The 14,476-nt window shown below is 34.3% G+C and overlaps 1 protein-coding gene across 1 annotated transcript in view; it reads right to left on the reverse strand.

The window, feature by feature from the left end:
* Nucleotides 1–4,995: 4,995 nt before the first annotated feature.
* Nucleotides 4,996–14,476, reverse strand: part of LOC144419968 (uncharacterized) — a 38,534-nt gene continuing 29,053 nt past the window's right edge. The window contains exons 9-10 of the mRNA XM_078110252.1: nucleotides 8,629–8,796; nucleotides 4,996–5,199 (exon numbers count right to left, since the gene is read on the reverse strand). Coding sequence (XP_077966378.1) covers nucleotides 4,996–5,199; nucleotides 8,629–8,796 — 372 coding nt within the window. The remainder of the gene's footprint in view (nucleotides 5,200–8,628; nucleotides 8,797–14,476) is intronic.

A 14,476-nucleotide genomic window follows, 5' to 3' on the forward strand; every position in this document is an offset into this window, starting at 1 on the left:
AATGCACAAGAATTTATCCCAAATAAATACATTTATCCTTCCGACCGCTCAAATCCCTGATCATTTTATGGGTATTTTTAAACTTATTTTTTTTGTCAACCATTAAGCCCTAAAGCTTTACTCATGGCTTTTTAAAAGCGTCTGCTAGAGTTCTATTTAGCAATATATCTTTAAAACACACTCCTCGAAAAAAAAATTTTGCAAAAAAATTTCAAAAATTTCTAAAAAAAAAATTGGACTTTGAGATATTCTGTGTACAGTAGAGGGTTAATAACTAATTCCTAATTGATTAATTTTTTCTTCAACGTTTTCGTCAAGTTTTTCCTAACATAACAATACCGGAAACGACTATTATAGCATAAATGATTATTACTCTGAAATTCACAATTGTATTTACAGTATTGTCAAGTTCAAGGTCCAATTACCGACTTTGATGACGTCACAGCTCTTATTATTACTGCACAGACCACCCCCAATGCAAAAAAATTAGATTTTTCGACGGAAATCCGCGTAGAACGACGTAAACAATCCCATACGCGCATTTGCGCGTTAAAATTACTATTAATTTTACGTTTTTTTTACATACAAAAAATCTCCATACCTCTGCCAACTATGGAGCAGTCGAAATCATATTTATCAAAACAACACAGCGCCAGGGATGGCCAGGGATACTTAGTATGACTGAAAATACATGCTAAAACAATAACGAGAATATCGGTTGGAAACCGAAGACTTATCGATCGATAGTTAGGGGATCCCCCAAAACAGAAACTGCAGTTTCGATTCATCCGCTCTTGTAACTTGGCACTGCGCATCGCACACACACACTCGGCGGGTTTCAAAATTCTCTCGCTTCACAAAAATCTAGATCACTATATCAATAATTGATTGATAACTCGCTAATTATACGACATACTTCGCCCAAAATCGATAGGCTTCTGGTCCGAGATAAGATGAATGCACATGCAAAATCTGGAGCAGATTCAATCCCGCTTTCGTGAGATATCGCGTGCATCTAACAGACACACAGACAGACATACATACAGACAAGCCGGTAGGCGTCCAGGATCTCCGCTGACACCCAGGCCCGCGGCATACAGTATATCGCGAGGATCCAATTCATTTTAGTCTCTGTAGCACTTTAGTGGTCGGCCTAACTTCGATCAGATTTAAATCTCTTTAATTTGTGCGCTTGGAAGTGAATTCATGAAAATTTCCTCGCAAGAAATAGGCGAGAGGCGAGTAGGTTTTGCACTAGCTGACGATCATTTGTTGCGGGGCAATGACGGCGTATTTCAAATTCCGTATATCAAGAACACCTGCACCGGCTCACCAGTTCCGTTGAGTTCATTTCGAACGCTGCGCGTTCCGTTGACATACTCACGTGACTGATATACTGTGACTGAATGAGAAAATGATGTTCACTGAAATCCCCTAGGCATTATGATTACAACTTAAGCTGAAGGAACATATATACATGCAAGACTCAACATTTTCCCGGTACTTTACGGTTTAATAGGATTATTACTTATCGATCTTAGGATCGGTAAGTATATTGATAGGTATTTGTCTGTATGTATGTATGTCTGTGTGTCTGTGTGTCTGTTAGATGCACGCGATATCTCACGAAAGCGAGATTGAATCTGCTCCAGATTTTGCATGTGCATTCATTTTATCTCGTACCAGATCCCTATTGATTTTGGGCGAATTATGTCGTATAATTAGCGAGTTATCAATCAATTATTGATATAGTGATCTAGATTTTTGTAAAGCGAGAGAATTTTGAAACCCGCCGATTGTGTGTGTGCGATGCGCAGTGCGCAAGTTACAAGAGCGGATGAATCGAAACTGCAGTTTCTGTTTTGGGGGATCCCCTAACTATCGATCGATAAGTCTTCGGTTTCCAACCGATATTCTCGTTTATCATATTTATACAACGATGTCTGCTTACCAGTTTGATTCGGATATAGCAATCCTAATTTATAGACTTAAATAGTTAAAGAAACTGTAGCCAGCGTTTAGGTGAACCACCCACTAACAGCGAGAAGTACATCAAATCCCAAGCAAATAATAATTCCGTATATCAAGAACACCTGCACCGGCTCACCAGTTCCGTTGAGTTCATTTCAAACGCTGCGCGTTCCGTTGACATACTCACGTGACTGATATACTGTGACTAAATGGGGAAATTATGTTCACTGAAATCCCTAAGGCTTCTCCAGTTTATGAAGTATCGAGACCAAAGACGACTTATTGGAAAGAGTACTTTGCCATGCGGAAGGAAGCGCTCTTGGAATTTTAATTTTCGACTTGGTTGGCGCGAAAACGGCGATAAACTGTGAAAAAAAAATAGAAATTTCATAACGATCGGAGCGTTTTTCGTTGTTACCATGGAAACGAAACATTTATCTGGACTTTCTATAAAACGCACATTACTAGGGTGACAGGATAACCCATGTGAAAAATTTCATCCAGATTGGTCCAGCCATTAAGACGCTACATCTAAACAGACAGACAGACAGATACACAGACAGACAGACAGACAGACAGACAGACAGAACGACTGATAATAAGGGTCTCCTATAGAGCGGAGATCCAACAAATACCTATCAATATACTTACCGATCTTAAGATCGATAAGTAATAAGTCCTTCATAAAGGAGTATTTCCTGTCTGAGCTGAGTCGACATTTTCAGACGTCTGACAGGCGATTTTGAAATCTACGCTATTTATATGATTCGCACTTCGCGTCACGGCTGGAAGGTTTTATCGCTTCTCTCATATCAGGGCATTGCGTTAATAACAGCTAAGAGCGATATTAACAGTAGGTTACCATGCGCTAGCCTTAATAGCGTTGAAAAGCCCATATGGGCTAACGTGCGGCGAGAGAGTTCACACCATTCTTTCCGAATGCAAAAAATTGAATAAAGATCTATTCGCATGCATTTTGGAATATTTACCTTGCATTTTACATCATAATTTAGAATCGCGTAAAGCACGCCGGTATACAGAATTGAATTGAAACACACTCTGATACGACTGATTTTTAAAAGTTAATTAAACAATTTTCCATTATCTTACTTTCAGAGCAAAATCAGTTGCTCCTTGTGCAAATTCATTCAGCTTTTCACATGTCAGATTACAGACACCAAACTCTACTTTCCCTGCTTCAACGGTTGAGGCAACTTGAGCGAATTCATGAAATGCTTTTGGCCTCATGATCTTGTCTGCTAGGTATAAAGTGTTGATCTGAAAAATATTATGGAAATAATAATTTTAATGTAATTAGGAACTTTAATTACACTGAATACAATATATTTTATACATAAAGATAGTAAAATTTGAATATGTATTTGTCGTGAATAATTTATATGGGTAAGATATTAAACAGCCGGAAGATTCTAACAAAATTTGTTAGTCGGGGTCTGTGGGGTCATATACTCGTAAGTGTATAGAAGATATGGTGACCTCAAATTAACACAGATCTAATAATTTGATAAAAAATCAGATTTAAAAGAAGGGAGTTTATTTTGTTTACACTCCAACCTACCAGTAATATAGGTTATGCGTTTCAGAAAAGTTATATTCAGAATATGTTCCAAGGAATCTCCTCAGCCATAACGACAACCTTGCATCCGCTGCGCAAAGTTGTCAATTATCATTTTACTATAAAATTTTATAAAGGTTTTAAATATAACACAAGTATTGTAGTATAATGTTACGAACGAAAATGTGAGTGTTTGAACATGTGAAGCGTATGGCTGCTCGTAACTTGAAATATTCGATAAGCCATAAAAAATTACGGAAAAAAAAAATATTCCTCTTGTTGCTGCAAAATACAAAAACTCGGAAAGATTTTATTTGATGCGTTTGGCATTTTTTCTCCTTTATTAAACTAGCCTCAATTAATGCAAATGCATGACATATTACAGGATTCATAGGGCTGCATATGATAAGTGCTCAGCATGAGATGTGTAAATGTACCTTCTCGTGCGATTGCAATATACACGCATTAACAAAATAATAATTTTTTAGAGGAATTAACTTTTAGTAAAAAAATAAACCAACAATGTTTTCCAATGCAAGCGTATTTAGCGACAGATAAATATTGTAAATTGTTTTATATTATTATATTTGTGTTCGGAATATCTAACACTGAAACCACATATAATAGAGTATATAAATACAGCTATATCTTGATATAAATTTATTGTTTTTATTTGCAATCTAAAATATTACCAACGTAAAACTTTTGTAAGATCAGAAATAATTTAATTCGAACCAATATTAATGCATTGATTATTGTTAATTGTTGTTAAATTACATCCATACATGTCTTATGTAATATCGTCCTGGGACTGATCAGCCTCATTGTTCGCGTAAAATATATAGATTTTTCACAGTGCGTTAAATCATTTAACGGCCAACGCAATCATACTTATCGGTCAGTGTTTTAAAACAAGGGTATCACGGTAAATCGATGGGATCACAAAAAAAAATTGGCGGATCATTGAGCATGACATTTATAATATAAAAAAAAAAAGATAATGCAGTTCAAACCGTTAGGAGTGATACCAACAGATTTGAATTCCAAATATAACCCGAGTATAATCCTAACACTATCATTGCGTCCATTGTATAATGTAATTTAAAATTTCCTGGTCCATATGGAGCAATGACATTTTTCCGATTTTATTAATTCATGCTCTTATTTATACAAGAATCGCACAAAACTACCCGAACTCAAAGAAAGAAATATAAGTGATTTTATTCGCCACTCATTCCAAAATGTCGCGCATATAATATCCATTAAATTAAACCAAAAAAACATATTTAAGCAACAATCTGGAGAAAATTGTTGCGAAACAGCTTAAATTTACGGATAGTTGATCAAAACAGCGTTAATTTAATAAATACTTATGTAAATCGCATGTGAAGAAAATGTAATTCAAAACTCATCAAGTGTGATTCACATTTGAAAATACAAAAACATGATTAAAAAACGTTATCAACAAGTTTACATCTCCTTACTTTTAATCCACGGTCAGCAGCTCCCTGCCTAAATACTTTCAGTTTTTCACTTGTTAGACTACAGTTGATGAACGATACTTGTCCTGCATTTGTAATTGAGGCAACTTCAGTAAATTCGCGGAATGCTTCACCCTTCATGGTTTTGTCAGATAGGATTAGTTTATCGATCTGTAAAATAAATATTCAACGATTATATATATATGGTTAGCTATTATGTATTTCTAGCATGATTAGGAACAAATAAAGATGAACCTATCGATACAATTTATAGGATGATTTGAATAATATGTGTCGTTTGTATTGTATTTTTAAGATAATAAAACTTATTAATACTGCTCGGGTAATAATTTGACGACTGTTTCAGTCTCCCGAATGTTTTTTTTAATTTTTTGTTATTTTGAAAGATTCCTTTGATTAAAATACAATAAACATAAAAATATTTAGCTATTTGTGTAATGAGCTCAGTACTGTAACCCGATAATGCCTAAAAATCGTCGAACCTTCATATGCTAAAACAAAAACAATCTAAGCAATTTATTGACACTGTGTAATATAATCCGGTGCGCTTTTTGTTCCGTAAAATGCGGAAACTCCACGCATTTTAAAAAAAATGTTAAAATTGCGAAGTGTTCAAGTGCTGATATAATTAATATATGAGGTTTGATATATAGCACATTTGGGAATTTAATACAAAAGAATAGAACATGTATTTTAAACCACTGATAACGTTGCATTTGACAGAATACTATTGGCCTATTTAATACCCTACTTTTTTATTTAACCGCAATTCAAAAGAAGTTATCACAATTTACCCCAAAAACTATTCGGAATGCAAAACTCAAATGAAGAGTTCATTACTGTTATTTCACTGGAATCAAATTTCAGGGCGAGATAAAAAAAAAAACTAGTTATCGTCGTGCTCGTGGCATAAGTTATACATCTGTCGATGGAAATGTGTCATATAAAAATAATAAATACGGAGATAGAGGTATTTATTTATTAAGGTATTTAATATTACCACGCAACGCTGACGAAAATAATCGGCATTCAGAAAAATTGCAATAGAATGCCGCTATTAGCAACTTTTCAGTCTTTTTTTTTTCAATTTTTCAATTTTTTTTCATTTGATTGTTTTCCTTTAAAAAAGTCAAGAATTTATATTTTTAGTCTTACAGTGTGTATGAAAGGGCACATTATTAAATTAAGATATTTTTAAGAGATAGTATCATACCGGGTGCGTAGTATGTACGGTAATTTGTATGACGCAGGTATGTGACGTCACAATGACGCACTGTGACTTACGCAGAAATGTGCCTATGAATTAGGAACATACACAATTTTGCAACTTCACTATATACACCAGTCCTGAGAACCAAACATTTAAAAAACAAATGTAATTCCCAGTGTCTACGACGTCCAATCCAAAAATAGCTTATCTGTTTCAATAACATTGTTTTTATGTTCAAAACATATATGTCATCAATATACTGCGCTCTGCTCTTGTATACCTAAAATAAGGCTTTCCATATTTAAAAAATATAAAGAATAAAAGAGCAATGCACCATTGAATAAAAGCCAATAAATGTGAATTGGACTAACATAGTGAATATCACCATTACACACTTTTCTACGCTTGAGTGTAAATTTCAAAATCATAAGCGCTAAGCTAGAATCTAAGATGCAAAAACTCGAAAATACTTCGCAGATCCTATTTTGCTTTTGTGACGTCACAATAGTCCTGCGTTAAACAATGACAATTCACTATGACGAAACAATAGCAAGAATAAGCATGCCACACAAAATCTTCATTTTTATGGGGTTCGGAATTCTTGGGATAAAATCTGAGTTAACAGACAGTTGGCAGCATTACCTAAATAACTATTTTGTGAAAAACCAAAAATGACTTAGGCAATTCGGTGACGATATGTTATTGTCTGCAACAGATTTCGCATTTGACATTGTCTTAACATGAATCGTCGTGCATTTATGGTGTTCGTTGTTTTATTTTTACTATTTTATCATGCCGCATTTTAATCTATAGGAGTTTTTGGTTGCGTATCCACTTCTTGATTATTTTAGCATCACTTACAAGACGATTATATAATAACTCGTTTTCCCCAGTAAACTCAAATTTCCGAGCGGGAGAAAAAAATAGGTATCGTTTTTTTTGAGGCTGAATACATACGCATGCAAAGAGATAATTGTTATATAAAGAGAGTAAATACGGACAGAATATGTTATTAATATCGATTATACTTCAGCTACATTTGTCATTGTAGAAAAAGAAATATTTATATTTCATTTCAATTTATTGAAAAACCATGAGTTCCTATCGAATTTAATAATAAGAATCCAAAAGATTAAACAGCCAATTGTAAGTAGCAGAATATTTATATACATTTGCCGCCAAAGGGATTGTCGTCAATGCGGAAGAAATGTTTGGAATTTTTTTTTGGAAGATGTTTGAAATATTTGGGTTAAACAATGATTTCAAAATTATTAATTATTCTCGTATAGTATTTTTCTTCTATTATGAGACGTAAATTTATCTTGACTTCACTCAATGTTAAAGATGATAAAGTAGTAACAAGTTTTCACGCTGGGGGCACGTCCTCGGGTCACAAGATATAGAAGTGCAAAGAAATAATAGCGAGACTCGGGATAATTTGCGGAAATATAATTTACTGACTTATAACCGATATCCAAGGCAAAAAATTTTAGCGACTTTTAAATATCCTTAATCTTTGTTTAATTTTTGATTGTTTTTAAAGATTTTTAGATTAATGCATTGATTAATGCATTGATTGATAATTGTTGGTAATTTACATCATTGTATCCAAATATCTCTTACGTTTTGTCTTACTAGGAAATGATCAGGCTCATTGTTCGCCTAAAATATATAGATTTTTCATAGTGCGTTAAATCGCGGCGAACGCAGACATACTTATCGGTCAGTGTTTAAGTTAAAACAAGCACATTACGGTATATCCATGGGATTACAAAATAAAAATTATGGATCATCGAGCATGACATTTTGGATATGATAACAAGATATGAAAGTACAAACAGTTCGGCAGTTCGGAGTGATACCGACAGATTTAAATTCCCTTTTGAAAAGAATGAAAATAAATTGCAATGTTTCTGTAATATCGAATAACCCGAGAATATTCCGAACGCTATAATTGCGTCCATTATTTAATGTAATTTAAAATTGACCTAAAATCCTGGTCCTTATGGTACAATGAAATTTTTCTGATTTTAATAATTTATGCCCTTACTTATACATAAATCGGACAAAACTACCCGAACTCAAAGAAAGAAACACAGGTGATTTTATTCGCCACTCAATTCAAAATGTCGCCGCATATAATATCCATTAAATTGAACCAAAAAAACATATTTAAGCAACAATCTGTAGAAAATTGTTGCGAAACAGCTTAAATTTACGAATAGTTGATCAAAACAGCGTTAATTTAATAAATACTTATGTAAATCGCATGTGAAGAAAATGTAATTCAAAACTCATCAAGTGTGATTCACATTTGAAAATACAAAAACATGATAAAAACCGTTATCAACAAGTTTACATTTTCTTACTTTTAAGCCACGGTCAGCAGCTCCCTGCCTAAATACTTTCAGTTTTTCGCTTGTTAGACTACAGTTGATGAACAATACTTGTCCTGCATTTGTAATTGAGGCAACTTCAGTAAATTTTCGGAATGCTTCAGCCTTCATGGTTTTGTCAGATAGGGTTAATTCATCGATCTGTAAAATAAATATTCAACGATTATATATATATGGTTAGCTATGATGTATTTCTAGCAAGATTAGGAACAAATAAAGATGAACCTATCGATACAATTTATAGGGTGATTTGAATAATATGTGTCGTTTGTATTGTATTTTTAAGATAATAAAACTTATTAATACTGCTCGGGGTAATAATTTGACGACTGTTTCAGTCTCCCGAATGCTTTTATTATAATTTTTTGTTATTTTGAAAGATTCCTTTGATTAAAATACAATAACCAAAAAAATATTTAGTTATTTGTGTAAAGAGCCCAGTACTGTAACCCGATAATGCCTAAAAATCGTCGAACCTTCATATGCTAAACAAAAACAATCTAAGCAATTTATTGACACTGCGTAATATAATCCGGTGCGCATTTTGTTACTTAAAATGCGGAAACTCCACGCATTTTAAAAAAATGTTAAAATTGCGATGTGTTCAAGTGCTGATATAATTATTATATGAGGTTTGAGATATCACATTTGGGAATTTAATACAAAAGAATAGAACATGTCTTTTAAACCACTGATAACGTTGCATTTGACAGAATACTATTGGCCTATTTAATACCCTACTTTTTTTATTTAACCGCAATTCACAAGAAGTTATCACAATTTACCACAAAAACTTTTCGGAATGCAAAACTCAAATGAAGAGTTCATTACTGTTATTTCACTGAAACCAAATTTCCGGTCGAGATAAAAAAAAAAACAGGTAATCGTCGTGCTCGTGGCATAAGTTATACATCTATCGTTGGAATAGTGTCATATAAAAATAATAAATACGAAGATAGAGGTATTTATTTATTGAGGTATTTATTATTACCACGCAACGCTGACGAAAATAATCGGCATTCAGAAAAATTGCAATAGAATGCCGCTATTAGCAACTTTTCAGTCTTTTTTTTTCAATTTTTCATTTTTTTTTTCCATTCGATTGTTTTCCTTTAAAAAAGTCAAGAATTTATATTTTTAGTCTTACAGTGTGTATGAAAGGACACATTATCGAATTAAGATATTTTTAAGAGATAGTATTATACTGGGTGCATAGTATGTACGGTGATTTGTATGACGCAGGTATGTGACGTCACAATGGCGCACTGTGACTTACGCAGAAATGTGCCTATGACTTAGGAACATACGCAATTTTGCAACTTCACTATATACACCAGTCCTGAGAACCAAACATTTAAAAAACAAATGTAATTCCCAGTCTCAACGATGTCTAATCCAGTGGTTCCCAAACTTTTTTGACCATCGCCCCCCTAAAGTAGTTTATACAACTTCATCGCCCCCCGGCAATACAAAAAAATGTAAAGTCAGAAACGAATATATTACAGACCAAATAAAAAGACAAATCATAGTTTATAGTGTTTTATGAGATAGATGAGCTTGGTGTTCTTCAGCGAGTTTTGTTTTATTATATCTGAAATTACCCCGTTTACTGGTGGAAAGGCGATTTCGTCGTTTTGATAGCAATAGTAACACGACTGAAAACGTTTTTTTCATCATATAATAGGTCGTAATGGAAGAATCCAGGGTTCTATCTCCTCAAAAACCGCCGTGTACACTTGCCTTATGGCATTTCACTTCCTAAATTCACCCCATTTCACATTAAAATAATGAAAACAAAGGTAATTTTCCAAAACTTATAATAATGATTTTCGTACATCTCATTCATCCGTACAGCCTGATGACCTGCACGAAAATCCTCCGGTAAAATTCATCCCCGATTCCTCATTCTACTACGGCCTCCAGTCTGATCACCGGTCCATAATTAACCAGCCATTTGTTTTTGGATTCATGAACTCGGATGTGGAAGAAGCCGTGACCGACTATCGGCTACGGCCCAGGGGTCGGCAAATTTTATGTCGCTCGCAGGACAAAATTCAGGGTTGCTAGTCTTTTGCGGGTCGCATATATTTTTTGAAAGTTAAAAACAGAACAGCGCGCGAAAACTGCGACAATTCGTGAACTCAACTCAGTCGTCTTATTAAAAAAATATTACAATGACATTTAATGTGACACTGTCTTGTTGCTGCATCACGCTGGATAGCTTTACGACGCCAAGATTGAAATATTTTCTAAATGGGCATCACTAATCCCAGTTCTTTGCTTGTTCTTTGTGATGTTCATTTTCGAAAATAATTGTTCGTACAAATATGTACTTCCAAACATCGAAGTGAATATTATCGCATGATTTGTGAAATTTTGATAAAGATTTTTTTTAAGAAGATACATTCTTACAAAAAGTAAGCAGTGATGAATCTCTCGAATAGAATATAAATTTTATTTCCTTATTGCTTTGCCATATATTCGAATATTGACTGTGCTATTGAACACCTTCCCTCAGAATCAACTTCTCTTCGTGTTTCTATGCGTCTAATTATAATTAAATTGTAGGCTCGTTAAACGAGTAGCTAGCTGTTCAATGGGATTTTTAGGATATAATAAAATTTAGTTCAAACGTGTCTCACGATAAATTCTGTTACGTAAAAAAAATTAATTTACTCCTCGAGCGTAGATTATAAATAAAAAAATGTCATCGTCAAAACCGCCGTTTGGATGTTTCCCCGAGCATAGACTTCCTTGTTTACTTCGTGACATTGGCCAATCAGCAAGATGCAAAAACGTAACAATGCCCCCTTTCGCATCCGCTCAGGCTCTCAAACACGCTCACTCAGACAGATTTTCATGCGTGGTGGTGAACATTACCTCATTTTCGCGTTTTGAAACATATTCGTTAGTTTTTAGTTGCTTTTCGGAAATTTAAACCAAATAAGTCAATGATTACTTTGTCTTCCTATGAGTTTCAGATTAAATACAGCAATCTCAAATTAGTGTAGAAATAGCTGTGGTAGACTAGGCTAAAATTCTTCATCGGTACTTTAAAAAACAGATTGTTCAATGGTGTGTATTAGAATGATAGTTTGAAAGAAACATATTCCATTTTACAGGCAACAACTCGCGAAACCATTCTTAAAATAAGCACCGAAAATTTCAAAATGGTAAAGTATGGGAAGAATTTTCCGCGGTCAAAGGTCGGGGAAAGGTCCATTCAGTGAATGGTCCCGGGCCAGATTATTTTACTCCGGCCGTATTTTGCCGACCACTGGGATACGCAAACTACCGTACCTTACTGCGAAGACGAGTCCAGCAATCCGTTCGCGTGCGACAATCGCCCACATGATTCAAGCCTGCGAATGCACACAGAGTACAGAATTAAGTGCGCCGAACATAAAACAGGTTTCGCGAAATCGCCCCCTTATCGCCCCCTTGATCTTTTTCGCCCCCCTCTGTATCGTTTTCGCCCACTGGGGGGCGATATCGCCCACTTTGGGAAACACTGGTCTAATCCAAAAAATAGCTTATCTGTCTAAATAACATTATTTTTATGTTCAAAACATATATGTCATCAATATACCGCGCTCTGCTCTTGTACCTAAAATAAGGCTTTCCATATCTAAAAAATATGAAGAAAAAAAGAGCAATGCATCCTTGAATAAAAGCCAATCAATGTGAATTGGACTAACATAGTGAATATCACCATTGCACACTTTTCTACGCTGGAGTGTAAATTTCAAATTTATAAGCGCTAAGCTAGAATCTAAGATGCAAAAACTCGAAAATTCTTCCCAGATCTTATTTTGCTTTTGTGACATCACAATAGTCCTGCGTTAGACAATGACAATTCATTATGACGAAACAATAGCAAGAATAAGCATGCCACACAAAATCTCCATTTTTATGGGGTTAGGAATTCTTGGGATAAAATCTGATTCGGCAATTCGGTGACGATATGTTATTGTCTGCAACAGATTTCGCATTTAACATTGTCTTAACATGATTTGTCGTAAATTTATGGTGTTCGTCGTTTTATTTTCACTATTTTATCATGCCGCATTTTATTCTAGGAATTTTTGGTTGCGTATTCACTTCTTGATTATTTTTAGCATCACTTGCAAGACGATTATATAATAACTCGTTTTCCCCAGTAAACTCAAATTTCCGAGCGCGAGAAAAAAATAGGTATCGTTTTTCTTGAGGCTGAATACATACGCATGCAGAGGGATAATTGTGATATAAGGAGAATAAATACGGACAGAATATGTTATTAATATCTATTATACTTAAGCTACACGCGCAACAATATCTGAAAAAAAGTTTGTCCCAATTTTTGTACGTATTCCCCTTGTCTCATGAGTTCATTTGTCTCACGAGTTCCAAAAATAAATACTCCATAATCAATACTCATGTAAATCGCACGTGAAGAAAATTTAATTCAAAACACTGGTGTGATTCACATTTGAGCATGCATAAACATAATAAAAAAAACCTTATCTACAAGTTTACATCTCCTTACTTTTAAGTGATGAAACAGAGGAAGATACTCAGGCGAATGGATCCACTTTTGCCTCTTACTAGACTTTAGTTGTGAAATGTCAAAATACATTTGCTTCTGTAATTGATGCCACTCAGACAAAGTTCAGAAAAAATAATTAATAGATCCGTTTGTTTTGTATTTTTATTAAAATTGATTAATTTTCTTAGGTTTATCACTTCGCCATCAACTTTATTCATTGAAGAGGGGTCGCAAAGGATTTAAATAAAGTCGGATATTTATGATGTTTATTTTGGGGATTAGCAAACTGATAAGACGGTTTGAATATAGTATTAATCTTGACCTTTAGTCCGATCCATAACGATCACGCTATGAATATTTTCAATTCATAGACGTTGTTTTCGACCTTGCATATGTATTCGAAAATCCTAAATTCTCGCCTAATTTAAATATAATTGCTTACACTCGATTTAATTTTACCCCAACAGTATTTCAACCTATCAAATAATATTTAAAGCAAAATATTACTCCATACTTTATTTACAATATTCCCTTTGATCATCATTTCATTCGCCAATCGCCATTCACCGTCGGTAAAGTTGGATCATGGTTGTACATCCGGCTCTCGCACACATACTATATCTGAATTAGTCGTGTATTATCATGTTTGTCTTTGTATTTTGTTGAGTACGACGTCCCCACAAACCGACAGTGGTCGTGCAGAGCGAGCGATACAAACTATTTTGTGATGTTCGTTTTAGGGCGGTTGAAACTAACTTATCGCCTTTTCCGTTATTTTTTTTACTTTAGCCCTTCAAACAGGTCAAATCACTGTATATATTTTTTTTTTCAATTTTAGTCTACAGTGGAATACCAAATACCAACGGCCCACCCTATTATATCAGATAGGCAATTTGACCCTAGGTCATGACTTGACCCTTGATTATTAATTGCATGCCCCTATACACCTTCGTGAGGCGTCTAATGCGGACCAGAAAGGTTCGTCGCGGCTTCGTCAAAAATTACAAAAATTGTGTGTATGGGTCATGCCTGATTGTAACTTTTTGAGCATCAATACTTTATGTCTTCCTAATGTATGATCTGGTAGTATTAGGCTATTTTTTTTACTAAACGAGAGTATACTTCACGAACATGAAAAAGTTTTATGTGGGTTTTGAAATTTGAATATTTATATATGCTTTGAAAGTAGGGAACGTAATCAAATTTTGTAAATCGACCTACTGGGCAAGAACTGATGTATTGGGTCCTATATTGGCCACTCCACATAGGAATTATTGCTTTCAAGTTGATATT

The sequence above is a fragment of the Styela clava genome, chromosome 2 (genome assembly GCF_964204865.1).
Source record: "Styela clava chromosome 2, kaStyClav1.hap1.2, whole genome shotgun sequence".
Classification (NCBI taxonomy): domain Eukaryota; kingdom Metazoa; phylum Chordata; class Ascidiacea; order Stolidobranchia; family Styelidae; genus Styela; species Styela clava.